Source organism: Pelodiscus sinensis, chromosome 24, assembly GCF_052426305.1.
Source record: "Pelodiscus sinensis isolate ZL-2025 chromosome 24, ASM5242630v1, whole genome shotgun sequence".
Taxonomy (NCBI): domain Eukaryota; kingdom Metazoa; phylum Chordata; order Testudines; family Trionychidae; genus Pelodiscus; species Pelodiscus sinensis.
The window spans coordinates 22,320,286-22,337,052 of NC_143075.1; the positions used below are offsets into that span (position 1 = coordinate 22,320,286).

Sequence of the window (16,767 nt, forward strand, 5' to 3'; positions counted from 1 at the left end):
TGAATTTCCCGGGCTTCATTTGCATGAAGCCGGCCTGCACCATTTTTAAATGCCAGCTAGTTCGAACCCCGTGCCGCGCGGCTACACGCGGCACGGAGTAGCTAGTTCGGATTAGGCTTCCTATTCCGAACTAGCTGTACTCCTCGGATTAGAAGCCTAATCCGAACTAGCTACTCCGTGCCGCGTGTAGCCGCGCGGCACGGGGTTCGAACTAGTCGGCATTTAAAAATGGTGCCGGCCAGCTTCATGCAAATGAAGCCCGGGAAATTCAAATCCCGGGCTTCATTTGCAACTGCGGATGACTACATTACCCCCGCTAGTTCGAACTAGGGGGTAGTGTAGACATACCCTGGGAGAGGAAAACCCTCCCGTCAGTGCTAAATACAAGAGTAACATCCCAGGATCAATAGCCCCGTGTCCCTGAGTCTGGCCGTCTAACACTTCTGTGTCTTGGATACTTCTCTACAATCACAAATCGACATGCTCTCCTCATGTCTCTTCTCAGTGCTATTTGCTGACTTTTGATTTCTTGGTCAGGAAATAGCGTAACTGTATGTCTAGCTAAAGCTGAGTGAAAATTTGCCCCTCCCCCCAGTTATGCTAGTTTTGAATCAGTTTTTCTCACAAAAATGAAAAACCAAAATTTAAAAGAGTTTGGGTCAAACAAAATAACACTTTGACTGCTGGTTCAAAAAATGTTGGCTCAAAGCATTTAGATGTTTACCAAAAAAGCCAGTTGTTTTAATCTGAAATAATTTGCCAGAATCTACCTATATTCGTTAAGTTACTATGCCCTTATAAGTAGCTACACTTTTCTGTCAGAGTCATGCTGCTTTCTCTGACACTGCAAAGTACACATTTGTTTTCCCTTCTCCTGTTTGAGCAGAAGACCTACGAGATGCAGTCCTGTATCATCAGTAGGAAACAGTGCTCTTCTCTGCCCACATGGGGGCCTTATGTTCACATTTGCTTCCATGACCAAAGAAGACTCTAAACTGTGAGTTCTCTGTTGACTTGCCTTCCTTTGTCAGGTATTTCTCTCCCAGCCTCCAGGAATACATGAATCAAATGAGCTGTGGGTCTAGTGCTTTTGAGCTCTGTAAATTGTAACTGTTTCCCTGGGAGATGCCTGTTTTTGAATGACCTTGCTGTGAAAAACCCCTTTGCACCTTCATGCAGAAAGCACCACACCTATTCAGTAATAAGTGCTCTGCAGAAACAAGACTAGTGTTGGAGAAAGAAATTGTATCTGTAAAGTTGAGCTTACTATTGGGAATTAAACCAGCCTAAGGCTGGGGAAACTCCCTTCCTTAGCTCTTCCATCAGAATGGACCCAGGTCGTCTTGCTTCCCATAAGATTTTATCATCAGGCTATTGGATGCTATCAATGGATTTCATGTTTTATGGGTTTCCTAGTCCCCTGTGCTGATACAGATTTGTACCCACAGGGCGCTCTCAGTTCCCAGGAGATGCTGCGGCCAAAGGAGAGGAATGTAGTGCTGCCGCTGCAGGAGCCAGCATCCCACATCGGAAGTGCCTCCTGTTAGCAGGGCTGTATGACCTCAGACAGGAGAGATGGGGGGTGATGCTGGTGCGCACAGGGCACTGGTTCCTGGGAGCGGCGGCACCACGTTCCTCTCCTTTGGCTACAGTGTCTCCTGGGAGTGGAGCCCTGTGCATCACTGGGTACTGATTTATCAGTATCACACGTGTGGGTAGAAATCTGTATCTGTGCAGGGCTCTAGGGATTGCTTCTTCAGTGACACAGAGCTAACTAGAACAGTCCTCCACTTCCATATTTTTCCTTCCATCTTTTCTCCCTACATAGTTTTGCTTTAGGTGGTAAAGACGCTGTTTTTAACATTTCAAAAGGTGTGAATCCAAAGCCCAGTGCACTTTTAAGGCTGGTGTACAGTTTCCTTTAATAATACACAGCTATAATTGAGTCCTTATGGCTTGTTTTTTCCTTTGTCATGAAGCATGTTGTGTTTCTTTGCACAGTATAGCTCTAATGTGGCCCAGTGAGTGGGAGGCAATACAGAAACTATTTGTTGTGGATCACGTTATAAAAATCATCAGAATGCAAACTGCTGAGACGAGCCCTGAGAGCATGCTTTTCGATTCTGAGCCCAGTAAGTGAGTTTCTTCTTCACCAGTGTCTGTAGAATAGCTCTTCCAACTGGTACTGGCTCCCTTGTGGGGTCTGGTGAGGGAGCTGCCATGGTCAGATTTAAGGGAGGGGTGGAAAAGGATAGATGCCAGTTTCTTAGTACCCACTAAATGCAGAGATTGGAGAATGTACCCCACATTATGCAAGCCTCTTTCAGGTATGAAAGGCGAAGAGTATTTGTAGCAGGGCCTAGTATAATGTCCTTGTCACCAAATTGTAACCATACTTTCCTTGCTCATCTTTCTAGAGCTGTGTCCTGAATGCAGAGAGGGGCTGTTATGCCAGCAGCAGAGGGATCTGCGCGAGTATTCCCAGGCCACCATCTATGTACACAAAGTGGTGGATAATAAAAAGGTATCGATCTTTCCTTTCCAGGCTTCACTTGGTAGTGGTTAAAAGTAAACTGCACTGAGCAGTAGCCAAGATAGCTATGTGAGTAGTCATCAGAGAAGAATGTGTATTCGAAAAGAGAATTCCCATTCTGCGAGAGAAATCACTTAATGTGTCTTCTTCGAGTGCTGACCATCAGGTGGTGGTGTGCACTGGCGCTGTCGATCGGAGATTTTCGCTAGCAGTGTTTGATCGGTCATAGCTGAGTAAATTCTTAGTGTAACTAGCGTTATGTTTACAGTTTAAAAAAAATTTCATCTCAAAGTTTCTAGTAGGGGTGCTTTAAATATGCCTGGATCCCCAGGTGTTAAAAGACTGTGCCAGTACCTAATGGACACTCCCTTAGTTTCAAATGCCTGGGCGAGTCGCACGTACCATAGAGTTCACTCCCTGGAACAATCTGAAGGCTAGGGCAAGGAGAGACTCGTTTTAATGGAGAAATCCCTGACTTGTACATGGGACCCCAGACAGGCCATGAGAAGGGACTCTGTGGGTGCAGTCTCTGGGAACAGGAAAAGGGTCTCATCCTCACCAAGCTGAGAACCATTCAATAAAAGGTCTCCAGTGAGGTCCCCACCCTCAGTGCCGCCCTTATGGAGTGAGAACAGTTGATGCACCAGGCTCCTTCTGGCACCGCCCACTTTGGGACCTCTACTGGCAGGGCAGGGCAGGGCAGCCAAGTAGCAGGCACAAAATGGCCACCTACTTCATGGCACCAACTGCCCCTACAAAGGATGCGGTGCCACAATCTTTACCACAAATGATGGCTCCCCTTCTTGCACAAAGTCCATCAGTGGCAACGTGGAACTGCCAAACCAATGACAGCACCTACAGAGACCACGCACAAACAAGTGGCGCCAACCACCAGCCACAGGACGAAACAGCAACTCAGACAGCAATTCTGAACCCTCCTACAGACTTCGAACATCAACGTCAGGGTCTCCAGTGCTTGGCACTGAGTGCTTGCTGGTGCCAGGGGCACCAAATCAACCTGACTCCTGTTGCTCTGCCCTCCTCAGGTGATGAAAATGAGAATGCCGAGGAAGCTGCCATCTCTGGGCTCTTCTTTCCAACTGGCACTGCCCATCGTTACAAACAGTGGGCCCGCAAGGACTTACCACTCTGGCTTACTAACCCCCGGACATGTCCTCCCATGCCATTTCCTATCTAATGGCCACGATGGGATCCAGCGGCAGCCTATAGGGCTCAAGTCCACAGACCTCCCTCTGCCCACGAGAAGCCTGTTCACGCTGCACTGACGTCAGTGTCCGACCCTCTGGGATAACTGAGGAGGAGCACTCCACAAAGCATATTCCTCTTCTCCGGCTGAAGCAGTTACGTCCACGCCTTCTGCTACTAGAAACCATTGGAAACCTTTTCAGGAGCCATTCAGACAGGTGATGCAGTCAAAACGTGTCTCTCAAAGTTCAGGAAACACAATACAACTCCTGAAGGTTCTGCATGCTTCCTCAAAGTCAAAAATTGCACTACCCATCAATGACTGGAACCTGCAGGTATAGCGTGGCAAGTGCCTGCTTATGTTCCCCCCCCAGCTAACAAACTCACGGACAGAAAATATCATGCACCAAAAAACGGCGTGGAATTCCTGTTGTCCCACCCACACCCAAACTCCTTGGTACTGACAGAAGTTAACCAATTGGGCAGACAACCGTGATACAAAGCCACACCCCAGGACAAGGACTGGAAAAGATTAGATCTCTTAGGTCACAAAGTTTACACCAATTCCTCATGGCAAGCTATACAGTCCAGCTGACAGGCTAACCTGGAGTTCACCTGTGATATCCCGGAGGAAAAGAGGACAATGTTAAGTCCTTGTCAATGAGGTGAAACTCACTGCAAAGGTATCGTTCCAGGCATCCCTCAATGAGCCAGACACTGCGGCCTACATGGGGCATCACGGCTCTGTTCTTTGGGAATCTCAAGAGAATTGCAGAGGGCAGGTTGAAGACCTTTCCTTTGACAGCGATAGGCTCTTCTCCGCTAAGACAGACCAGATCCTTCGCTCGGTGAAGGAATCTAGAGAAGCCCTGCACACACCAGGGATATCCGCATTACCATACAGCGTCGGTGCCAGCAGAGCCCCTGTGATGCAAGAGGACAAAGAAACAAAGCATGGAGGCATCAGCAGAACCATCACAGGATGCAACATCTCAGCCACCACCAGGGAAGTTTTGGTCAGGAGTCTGCATGACCTCCCCAGTCCCAGCGACCGTGGCCAGAACCCAAGTTTTTGGTTACCAACTCGGGCCCCTATCACCACCGACCATTAGAGATTGTCCAGATGGGCTATGCTATCTGCATTACCTCTCCCATCTACCCAGCCCCCTACCCAACCATCTGCAGGTATCCTTCTCTCAAGCATTTGCTAAGATGAGAAATGGGGCTCAACGCAGGGCCCCGCGGGTGGGATCCTTTGAATATGGCCTCCTCTCAGAACATACTCCACAACGGCGCCAATAGAATGGTCTTCTGTTGAGCTGCGTTGTAGTAGTTGAATTCCTGGGCTGTCATTGCTCGTTAAAAGTGCTGTCATATGGGTGGAAACGGGTAAATGTTGCATTGTATTAATATCAGCAGAACTGACTTAAATGGGGCGTGCATGTTGTGTAGTCTTGCCTTAATCTTTCTATTCATGCTCGTCAGTGTAAAAGAAGCTATCTGCATATTTTTGCATATATATTTGCATGTATATGCAACCACACTTAAGTTGTGGCCCTCGGCATGTGCTGTGAGTATCCAAAGTTGAGTAGCCCTGTGCTAGAGGATGCACCAGCGGTGCTGCAAGACCTCAGCTGCACACGTGCACCCCGCCCAAACACTGCCAGTGAAAATCTGACCATGCTGGGCCGCATCGCCACCACGGGGCTGCCTCAGTTATCGTGCGAGTGAGTTGGCCCCCTCTTCTGTGCAAAGGGGGCGCTATGGCAGCCGCTATGCTGAGAATAGCGCCAACACGGGTGACTTTTGATGACACTAGAGAAGGATCTGACACAATCTGCTTGCTCTCATCGTTGAGGGCGGGGCGGGGGGGCACAAATTCTGCTATAACTCTTCAAGCTACTGGCTTATACTAACGAAAGTCCCCATAAATAAAGTTTTGTGACAGCAGATTTGGATGTTTGTGTCGGCGCTTGCTATTGGTGAGCCAGGATGCTTTTAAAAATCAAACAAGGGGGGTTGTCAGTTTGACACTAGAAAACTAAACAGCATGTTACAGGGCAAATAATGGCCCTAGAACTTGCTTCACAAATCCCTGAAGGTTCTTTACTGTCAGCCTCCAGTCATCTTGAGGTTAACGCATTGTTAACGCTCTGTAGTTCCAGGTAGGAAACTGACTCTTTGAAGGAAAACTTCTCAGATAAGCTGACAAGAACCAGCTGAAAGTAGCAGGAAAGAGGCACATTTGTGTGGGCACAGGATTTTGTTGTACTAGGAGTTTCTGAGAGGGCATCGTAGACAAGGACGGATTTTACTGATGCCCAGACAGCCCATGAGTTGTACTAAATGTAACCCTGCTTCATCAGGGTGTTCAGATTGGGGACGTGATGGTTTGAGGATTCAAGAGGACTTCTTTTTGGTCAAGGCCAGATTCTGGGAAGGGCTCTGTTCGGTGTTCCCTTTAAGTTGCTGGGCAGCACAGCTTCACAGGTGACTAATCAGCTGAGTGACTGGGCTTAGAGAACACTGGTTCTGAGCACCCTGCAAAGTCAGTAATAGTTGGGTGGCTCAGCTCTCTGCACATTTACAACTAACTTGAAATAAGTAGTGTAAGAACAAGTGAACAGAAGCAGTGATGACTTACAAGTTGCTGAAGGCCATAACTCTCAGGCACAGAAATTTGCAGTCTCTGCAGAGATGAACGGATTTTGAGCTAGACTAGAATCTGCATGTTGGTGGAGCTGGTGGGACCTTGCAGATTATTTCTAGGTAAGATTTTTAATCAATTGGATGAAAAAAATCTGTAGTACCAACTATTGTTACTGCCCATTAATATCCAGGGTCGTCACACCAAGCTTTACAGTGTCCCTAGTGATGACTGCGCACTAACCAGTGGGTATTTTAACTATAACATTCTGCAATGCACATTTGGGTTCATAAGTCAATTCAGTTTATTTATCTCTGCACTTGCGATCGCTTTGGGGCAGATAAAGGCACCTAGCAATAACTGGTATAAACGGAGTTAGAGATACATTCAGCATGTTACCCGTAAGCATAGGGTGGAAGATGGGTGGTTTGTCTCCATACCTTGCAGCCGCTGTTGGATATTCTGTAAAACTGAGCATTTTGATAGACTGCTAATTGCACTGAGCATGTTGGATGTTTCGAAGATGCATGTAGGGATAGGGGTTCTTTAATTGCAAACTAAGAGTATGGAGAAGCCTAGGTGGGTTAGTGTGCTCTGAAGCATTCAGGTGGGAGTAGGAGTAACACCTGTAAGTTCCCTTGAAATTGCAGCCTCTGACGCTAGCCGAGAAGCCAGTACAATACAAATATGTATATTAGCCATGGGGCGGCACGCTTTCCATGATATAGCATAAGGATCGTTGTATAAATGATTGAACAGTAGCTTTCTTACAGATGTAATGCAGGCAGACCCATAAGTAACTATGAGCACTTCTGTCACTCTGCAAAATGCAACAACGTGACTGATCTCTCTAATCTATGAAGAACTCCGGTTGGGTCGGAGCTGAAGGGGAAAGAAGAAAGCCCCAGACTTTCCCTTTGCCTAGAGGGAAAGAGTTCTTGAGCTACAGGAGGCAGCAGATCCGTGCAGTGGTTTCTCCCACTTTAGCCACAATTGATTAGAAGATAATTTACAAGCTTTGTGCTCCCAGGCTGGAGGAGACAACGCTTTAGTGCATGTCCTAAGTTGATGTACTCCAAGTGTCTGCCTGGCTTAGGGCTTCACAGCACAGCTGGTGTTCTACCCCCTCTGCTGACTTGTCCTTGTGCCCTAGTTAAGATCTTTAAAAAGAATCTAAAAGCAACTCCGCTAAAAGGGCAGGGGACAAGCTACGTTTGCTGTTGGCAGAGTGATGCAGTATGTGATTTGTATGTCTTCAGGTAATGAAGGAAGCGGCTCCAGAACTCAACGTGAGCAGTTCAGAAGCTGAAGAGGAAAGGGAGGAAGCCAAACCAGAAGGGGAACAGGATCCAGATTTTAACCAGGTAGAGATTTAAAAGGCTTCAGTGTTTGCACTGTTTACTTTCCTCTTGAGATAACCAAGTGTCCAGCTCTGACAACACAGGAGTCTCATTTACTGTTAGAAGTTGAAACAAGATAGCAGTTTCTTTATTTTAAGCTTTATGATTGTCAGACCCTCTTAAAAGTACATTTCCTTACCCCTTTTGTTCCATGAGACAGACCAGTTGCTGTTTGCTCCTGTGTTCAGTAGGGATGCAAAGCTGATTCTATTTGAATTGGTTTCCTCGTTAATACATCCTACAGGGAAGTATGAAAATATATGAAATGGAAAGCACATTTTAAAGCTGTGATAGAAGGTGCTCTCCAAATTCAAGCTATTAAATTAGTGAACATGTAGTTGGTAAACCCCATAAAAACGATGGGTATTAAGTCATCTTTAAAAGCATTATCACCAGCTTGGTCCCAGTATCTGAGAGGCGCAAGGGAGTTTTGTGTAATTTGGAAGTTTGTATCTTTCACTAGCACAAGGGATCCAATAAAAGATATTGCCTCACTTAACTTACCCTCTTTTAAAGAGGCTTAGAACCTAGAGACTTCTCAGGTTCGGAACAGTACTAAATTTTGGGCCTGGGATTCTTACACTCCTAGGGTATGTCTACACTACCCCACTAGTTTGAACTAGCGGGGGTAATGTAGTCATCCGCAGTTGCAAATGAAGCCCGCGATTTGAATTTCCTGGGCTTCATTTGCATGAAGCCGGCCGGCGCCATTTTTAAATGCCGGCTAGTTCGAACCCCGTGCCGCGCGGCTAGACACGGCACGGACTAGCTAGTTCGGATTAGGCTTCTAATCTGAACTAGCTGTACTCCTCGTGGAACTAATCCGAACTAGCTAATCTGTGCCGCGTCTAGCCGCGCGGCACGGGGTTCGAACTAGCCGGCATTTAAAAATGGCGCCGGCCGGCTTCATGCAAATGAAGCCCGGGAAATTCAAATCCCGGGCTTCATTTGCAACCGCGGATGACTACATTACCCCCGCTAGTTCAAACTAGGGGGTAGTGTAAACATACCCCTACTCTTGCCTAATACTGATGTCTGACCTTTGGGGTATCCATAGAAATATTAAGGTATTCGCGTGGTGGCAGTACACGCTGTCTCCCTCCCTGTACTCTTGGGAGAGCAGTGGTTAATGGGACACTAAACAATTCACATGTTGAAAAGTGGCTCGTTACAGGTCGACCTCCCTGGTCTGGCCCCCTCAGCACTTGACTCATCCCGTCAGAAGAAGGATTTTGCCTTGATCAGGAGAGGTCATTTCTGGCCCCCCTCCCACTCCTGCAGCCCAGCTTAGCTGTGCACCAGTTCCTCCCACCCAACTCTCCTGTATCAGGCCAGGCTCTCGGGGGGAGGGGGACATATCCCACAGCGCCAAAGAGTTCCGGTTTATAGAGGTGCAGCCTGTATTTCCATACTGTCCTAGAGTTAATGTAAACGTGGGTATCAATCACACTTCCTGTTTCGGAACCTTGTTCGCAGACTAATGGTGGTGCAAAACGACAGAAAATATCCCATCAGAACTACATTGTGTATCAAAAGCAAGGCATCAGACGGAGTACGCGGCACAGAAAAGTCCGAGGGGAAAAGGCACTACTTGTTTCTGCCAACCAGACGTTGAAAGAGCTGAAAATACAGGTGAGGAGCTTCCTTTGCTCCTAAAAATAGTGTTCTCTTCTGCTGTCCCGGGTGCTCGCTCGCACTCTGGTGACACAGAAGTAAATCTTGTACTCCTAGCTCTTGCCATTATTTTATATTTTCCTACATAAGATTAAGGAAGAACTTGTAATATTTTATAACATGTGTCATGGTAACTCAGCCAAGTTGTGTTTCCCACTCCATGCATGAGGAAGGTTCTAAATACAGTAGAACTACCGCATAGCTTCACCAGATGTGGGTAGTACGCTAGGGGGCCTTGGAAAGCCCTGCTCAGGGGTTCTGTGTGGGGTGGGGCAGTGGCACCCCCCACGATATACTGGTCAGTGGCTCTGTTCTGTATTGCGTCCTAAGATGCATGATTTCTGACAGTAGCATTGGTGTGTGTAGGACTCCTGTACATATGTTGCTTTTGCACAATGGCGTGTGTATTTGTGTTGGCACAGATCATGCACGCATTTTCAGTTGCTCCATTTGACCAGAATTTGTCGATCGATGGGAAGATACTAAATGACGACACTGCAACACTTGGCGACCTTGGAGTCATTCCAGAGTCAGTCATTTTATTAAAGGTAACATGAGAATTGTGGGGACCCGCGATCAGAAATGCTGACTGGAAAAAGAGTTGCTATCAACACAGAATCACACACACGCAGTCCTGAGATGATGCAGCTAAACACTCGAGTCAGGAAATGTTGGGATTTGAACGCTCCGCCTAGGATGCAGGATTGTCTTTAATTGTGTGATATGCAGTATCTGAGAAGTTACAGCTGAAGGTATATGTGTGACTGAAAGCTGTGTCCTCACATATGCACAAGGCCATCGGAATTCAGGTTGTGCACTCAATTTTTACACTTAGAATTTAAAGATTTTTCTTCCCTCAAAAGCAGTATGTCTAGACTGCTCAAAAGTCTATCAAGAGCGCTCATTGGTGGTCAAGGCTAATTAATGCCTTACCTCTGTAGTCCCCAACTTATCAATCATGATTGATCGGTGGGGTTCAACCAGTCGATCACAAGGTATTCAGGGCCCCCCATATTCCCTTGCCCACCAGAAACCCCCTCTGACACTACCTCCAGCGACAATGGAGGTACCGTCAGCTTCCTGCGGGACTTCCCCTCACCCCACAGCTGCACGCCACTTCTGGGCTTTCAGGGAGTGCACCAGCTGCTCCCTCCTCCCCCAAACAGCCAGCATGTTTCCTGAAACTCCAGGTCTGTGGCACGCCAGCAACTTCCTTCCCCTGCTGCCTTCCTGCACGGGAGGGGGCAGGAGTCCTGGGAGGAAGCGCATCTAGGCACTTCCTTCCCCTGCTTCCTGCGTGCATGCGAGGGGGCCGGGGGAGTCCCAGACCGCGCCAGCTCCAACTGCTCGGGCAGCAGTGCTCTGTGCCCCGGCACCCTGTCCTCTGCCCCCACCAGCACAATTGGGGCCACATGAGTGAGGCGTGGCGGGGGGAGGAGGATTGGAGGGGTTGTGTTTATGCATCTCGCTTGTGTAGCCCCAACTGACTTTTCTGTGGGCCAGTGACCCTGACTCCAAACAGGTTCCCCGCCCCTCTCAAAAACAGACAATGCTGAAACCTTTTGTGTGTGACGTAATATTTTATTTTAAAATGAAGCCTGGCCAACAAGCCCCCAGTTGGGGCCAAGCTCCCATCTGGCCGCAGCATCATAACACTCCTGCACCTCCCACTCTGACCCCAAATCTGAGCCTGTCATACACTGGAATCCCCTGTCCTGAGCCTCTCACATCCCCAAACTCCTGCACCCGCATATCCTCAGTCTTCCGCCACAACACTCCTGCACCATTCCCACACTGCAAATCTGTGTCCTGAGCCCATCATACTCCCAACCTCCCTGCCCTGACCCCCTCACACACTCCAACCCAAACCGCTGTACCCCACCTCCACAAGCCTGTGGCTTGCTCAGCACCCCAGCCCTCCCCATCCTGCAGCCCCCTCCCCGAGCCAATATCCCCTTCTCCACATTTCCTCCCAGAGCTTGCACCTCTCACCCCTTCCCACACTTAAATCCCTCTTTCCCACTCCAGAGCCTGCACCTCCTGTCTCAGCCGAGTGACTAGACGCTCTTTTTGGCAGCCCTTGTATTCCTCGTTCCATGAAGAATAAGGGGGTTTCCAAAAGAAGGGGGTTTCTGACATTTTTCCCAGTCTACACAGGCCAAATGTCGGAAAAACCTCTTCCGACAGAAGGATTGGAAAAAGCGTCAGTGTAGCTGTACCCTGATAGCAAGTGATGGAGGAGGGGAACAGAGAGGGTGGGGCCTCAAGAAAGGGGTGAGGTCTTGGGGAAGGAATGGGGTAGATCTTGGTTTGTCCTGACATTTAAAAAGTGATCTTGGGTTTAAAAGGTTGAAGACCACTGCCTTACCTAATGTTACTACTAACCTGTACACTTGTAAAAAACAAGGTGCCAGCTGGGCAAAGGACAGTAAGTGTTTACATATCTGTGCACACAATACAACAAAATACAGTGGCCCAAGTAGGCTTATGTTTAGTTAACGTCAGTAGGACTAAACCCCGGACTTAAACAGCCCTTCCTGAACAGAGCTGCGTTACTCAACCGAGGATCCTAAAGCCTCGCTACAGCCCTCTTTTTGCTGTCTTCTTCCTCAGACATTCCCTTCCGCCGCCCCCCCCCCTCCCGGCCAAAAAAACCCGCCTTTGACCGCAGGAATTCTTGTTCTTCTGTTGGTTTAAATGCACATCTGCTAGAGTCTCTTACTTGGCTAACAGGGCAGGTAAATTGCCAGTGTTCATGCTGTTACTTCAGTTCTATTTGGCTTCTTTTATAGGCTGATGAACCAATTGCAGATTATGCAGCCATGGATGATGTTATGCAAGGTAAAGAGGACTTCGTAATTATACTCTAAACCAGTGTGTCCCAATTTTATTTGGCCACGGAACCCTTTTAAACTTGAAAGAATTTTGTGGAACACCAAATAGTCATATATGGAGCTGAAAAGTAGACCACAAATAAACAAGGATAATAATAAACAAATGCTAAACAAAGTCATGAGATGTAGATTAATCGATCATAGTCAATCTATAATTTGTCACAGTTAAATTTTTAAATAGAAGAAATCAGGCGCCTACACTGGAGTAAAGTAGTCGCAAGAACACCGCCTGCGCACTCCCATATAAGCAACTGGTTTGACAGCTGAAGCTTCGACTTTGTCCGACGCGGCGCTAGCGTGTTTGAATTCAGACACCCACGTGAGCCACGCTGCCTGAGAGTGAGGACGGGGATTTGCGGTAGTATAGAACTGGCTATTGCACCACTGAGCGCGTGCAGCGCTGAGTAGTGACATCATCGTCCCCACTCTCTGGCTAAGTTGGCATTACACAGGGACACTCATTGTGGCAAACACAAATGAAAATTGTTTTCAATAAAATTCATAAATGCTTAAATATTAACGTTTTTAATCATAAAATGTTATTGCCAGGGCTCAACAAATCAGTGAATCTACTCACCTGTGGCGAGTAGATTTCAGCTGGTCGCCCCATTTACCAGCAGCGCGCGCATGCGCAATGCGGCAGTGCAGGGCTGGCAAGTAGATTTCGCCGTGGTTTGTCAAGCCCTGGTTATTGCAATGGAATTTTCTCGCAGAACCCTTATTTTCACTTCGCGGCACCCCAGAGTTCTGCGGAACACCATGTGAGAAACACTGCTCTAAACATTCTTCTTTGGAAGAGCGCAGTTATTAGACTGTACTCCTTTCTGTTGGGTGCAGTGGCAAAAATGCTGAATGATACCTGCTGCATGTGGAACAGAAAAGGTTTGTGGAGCTGCAGTCACAGGAGTAGAAAGGTAGGAGAAATGAGCAAAAGCCAGAAGAACTCCAGATTTCCCTGTAGCTGGCACCAAACGGTTGTTGAAGCTTTCAGGATGCTATAATTCAGGCCTTTGCTTCTTCTCGTAGGAGACATGTTGTCATTAGAAGCTTTCTAATATGGTGTCTTTCCTTTTCAGTTTGTATGCCTGAAGAAGGATTTAAAGGTAAGATACTCATTTCTTCATGTCTTTGAAACTTACCTTTTTTATCTTAAAAATGTGTAAATCTCCTTCATTGCTTTCTCACTCACAGGGACTGGTCTACTTGGACACTAACGTTTTTATAACCGCTGGAGCAGAGAAATGACCAGAAAGGAAGAGGATTTTGACATGGTAGGGCATTAAAGCAAAGGTGGCTATAGGACTAAACAGTTGCTTGACTCTTCCAGAAGGCAGGAACCCATTCTGAAAGGACTGCCCCAAATGCCTTACATCAAAGCGGATTGCACTGAAGGGACATCCTGATTTCAAGAGAGAATTTCGAATTTTATATTTAATAAAACAAAAGTACAAGTATAGTAGCAGTAACAATATATCATGTCTACGGACAAACTTCTAGCTGAGGAAAGGAGAGGCATTCTATTGTTTCCTTGCTCTGATTTCATACCACAGTCATCTGCCCATAAAAAATAGGGTGACAGTAGATCAAAACATCTTGATCTGTCCTATAGTAACTCCTTAGACATAAATCTGCTTGCATTCTTTGAGCCACTGTTCTTTCAGTACGACATGGAAGAATGTTAATTGTGAGGAACGTCTAGCCTTTTCAGACTCATCCATGCATCCCAAAATGTAAACTGTGGCCTGCCTGCAAAAGCCCTTCCATCAGTGGCTCTTAAACAGAGAGATAAGGGGACAAGGACCTGCCGTCTCTGCCGTCTCTCACCCATCCTTTTGCAGTTTCATTTCAAACATGAAGATGACCCTAATTTGAATAATCACATGGTCTTTCTCTGTGAAATGTGTTTTTAGAAATGTTGGCTATTTTAACAACTTTTGATACCCTCTTTCTCCAGTATGCTACTTCCAAGAGCCAGCTCCATTTCCACTCCACTGATCAATTGGGAAACCTTGAATTGATCTTCATTAGAAAATTGGAATCAGATGCTGAAGGGGGTGGGGTGTCCTACTTTGTGGGAATGGACTTACCTTTTTTCTTTACATCTTCGGTAATTTCCGGAAAGGATCTCTTCCTGGCCCTATTAAATACTAGCTGGAAATAGCTTTACTGCTCAATATGGAAAAGGACATTGTCAAGGTATCTTTTATAATAAAGTTAGCTACTGCCTGGTAGCTTCATGCTCCCTTAGCAAATTAGCCTCTTGCTGACTTTGTGCTCCAGCTCCAGACAGGGTGCTGAGGGTTGGACTTCACTAGGGTTTATTGGTTTTCTCGGACTGTTAGGAGCAGAACTCCTGTATTGACCGATCCCGTGAGCTTTCCAGGCAGATTTAAGGAGTTGGGGGGGGGTATAAAAACCTGGGCTTGGTAACCTTGATAGTGGAGGTCTTAAATTTTACCTTTTCTCAGAAAAGTTACAGCTCCCCTTCATTCAATGACGAATGGTTTTTTGCCATACTCGTTCTCTCCTCTCCCCCCAAATCTTTTAGGGACGGTCGTAGGGCATTGCAGCAACAGGTCTGGACCAGTGAGGGGCAAAACAATTGATACCAGGTGCCCATTTGGAGCAATTGTAAAGCCACAAATAGGCTCGGAAAGCATTCAGAAAAGGGGACTTATATTGAGATGATTTTGTACTTCAAGATTCGGGGCTTAGATCCAATAAAAGGGCTGGATCTTGGAGGTAAACCAGTGTGGCTGAGCAGTTTATTCTTTCCCAAGGTAAAGACTTCAGTTAAAGTTCAAAATGCTACTGTTAGTGCTTGAGTAAGCAACTCTCCTTCCCTAACAGGCTTGTTTGCCTGAAGGATTTTATTCTTCGTTTAGATGTGCAGCATTCACTCATGTACATAGCCCCTGGGAATTGGATATTTTTTTCAATTTGCTGAGGGGGTTTTCGGGGAGGGGGTGTTTTTATTTTATTTTTTTGTTACTAGAGTCTGTTCCTTGAGATTACAATGTTGCAAACCGGAGTCTCAAACGGCCCAGGAGAGGCTTGTAACCCAGGCTGTGTAGGGAGGCACGACTGTAGGAGGGATGTCCCGATGTACCCAAGGACCTCGGTGTTGCTATTCTTCCAGCTGTGCAGGGGAACAAGGACAAGATGGGATCAAACGCGCATTCACCGGTTTGTCTGTATTTGCAAACCTACTGGACTAACATTGTCACTTGAGCTGTGGAAGCCTTATTAAAGTGCATACACATGGTCTGTCTCGTGCGTTAATGGGTTGTGGAGATCCCTTTCTACAGGAGTCGGTTCAAATATCTGCTGCAAAGTTTGTATCTTAGTTTTCTAGCATTTCTGAGACTGCCACAGTTTGAATCTTTTTTTCTCTGAGGAGTTGACATTTTGAAGGCAGGAACAATTTAACTCCTCCTGGCTTTGTTAGTAGTTGGGGGGGAAGGGGAACATGCATCATGAGGATCTCCGGATATTTCACCTGGAGCAGAACAAGAGCACAGAATCCACAGGTTCAACTTAGGGAAAAGCCTCCCTCTGCTCTCCCAAAGCTTCTGGTGCTCCACAAGCGGGGGGGGGGAAGCAGGAATGCTATGGGGAAGAGGCAGTGAACTGGGGGCAAGCAGCAGAGGAGCTGGCATTGGCCTCCCTGGTTGGGGAGGGTTGGTCGCAAGGATGGTGCAAATGAGTAGAAAACACTGTGACCGTGTAGCACAAGCTCCATGGATTTTCTCCTAGCTGACTGATGGGAGCATCTTCCACTGAATAATCTCGTTCAGCTGCTTGGTTATCATTGAACTACACACCCCTGCCTTTGACTATAGCACAGCCTGCAAATGGCTCAGACGTGTGTGTAGTGTCACCTTCCGCGGCACTGTGTCTGCAGACGCAATTGTTCCTCGGGGAGACGTTTCTCCATCACCTGGAACCGCTGTTCAGTGTGGGGCAGAGCCCAGAGAGCTGCAGCTTAGGGCATTTCCCTGCATGGGGCTCTGTGGTGCTGGGGAACGTGGCCCTGTGGCTGGACTGACTCAACGTCTTTCTGTGCTTGTAGCTGGCCTGGGGCGTTGCCCTTCTGCTGAGCGGGATGCTATTCGCCCATGGAGCACGGGGGGGGGGGGGGGTGAAGGGTTACTTCACCTGAGTGGATTGCTGCCCCTTACAGGTGGGCAGAGTGAAGACGCTGTGAGACCAAGTGGGGAGCTGGCTTCTGAGTGTGAGCGAGTCCCCCTGGCTTGGGGGGCAGAGCCCTGGCTCTGGGCACCCTCCTCCAAGATGGGTGGACTGGCTGCTGCTGGTTTCGGTGCTGGCAAGTCTCTACGCTGAACCAATGTTCTCCCAGCTGGCTGAGAGTCACATCAGGCTGCGGGTTGGGGGGGCAGGGCCCGGGAACTC

The 16,767-nt window shown here is 47.5% G+C and overlaps 1 protein-coding gene across 2 annotated transcripts in view; it reads left to right on the plus strand.

Moving 5' to 3' along the window:
- USP48 (ubiquitin specific peptidase 48) overlaps window positions 1–15,619 on the plus strand; it is a 50,602-nt gene extending 34,983 nt beyond the window's left edge. For both annotated transcript variants that reach the window (XM_075906598.2, XM_075906599.2), the window contains exons 19-27: window positions 887–997; window positions 2,002–2,132; window positions 2,418–2,524; window positions 7,646–7,750; window positions 9,263–9,418; window positions 9,883–10,008; window positions 12,253–12,301; window positions 13,431–13,457; window positions 13,546–15,619. In XM_075906598.2, the coding sequence (XP_075762713.1) occupies window positions 887–997; window positions 2,002–2,132; window positions 2,418–2,524; window positions 7,646–7,750; window positions 9,263–9,418; window positions 9,883–10,008; window positions 12,253–12,301; window positions 13,431–13,457; window positions 13,546–13,568 (835 nt within the window). In that variant the 3' untranslated portion in view covers window positions 13,569–15,619. The remainder of the gene's footprint in view (window positions 1–886; window positions 998–2,001; window positions 2,133–2,417; window positions 2,525–7,645; window positions 7,751–9,262; window positions 9,419–9,882; window positions 10,009–12,252; window positions 12,302–13,430; window positions 13,458–13,545) is intronic.
- Window positions 15,620–16,767: the final 1,148 nt, after the last annotated feature.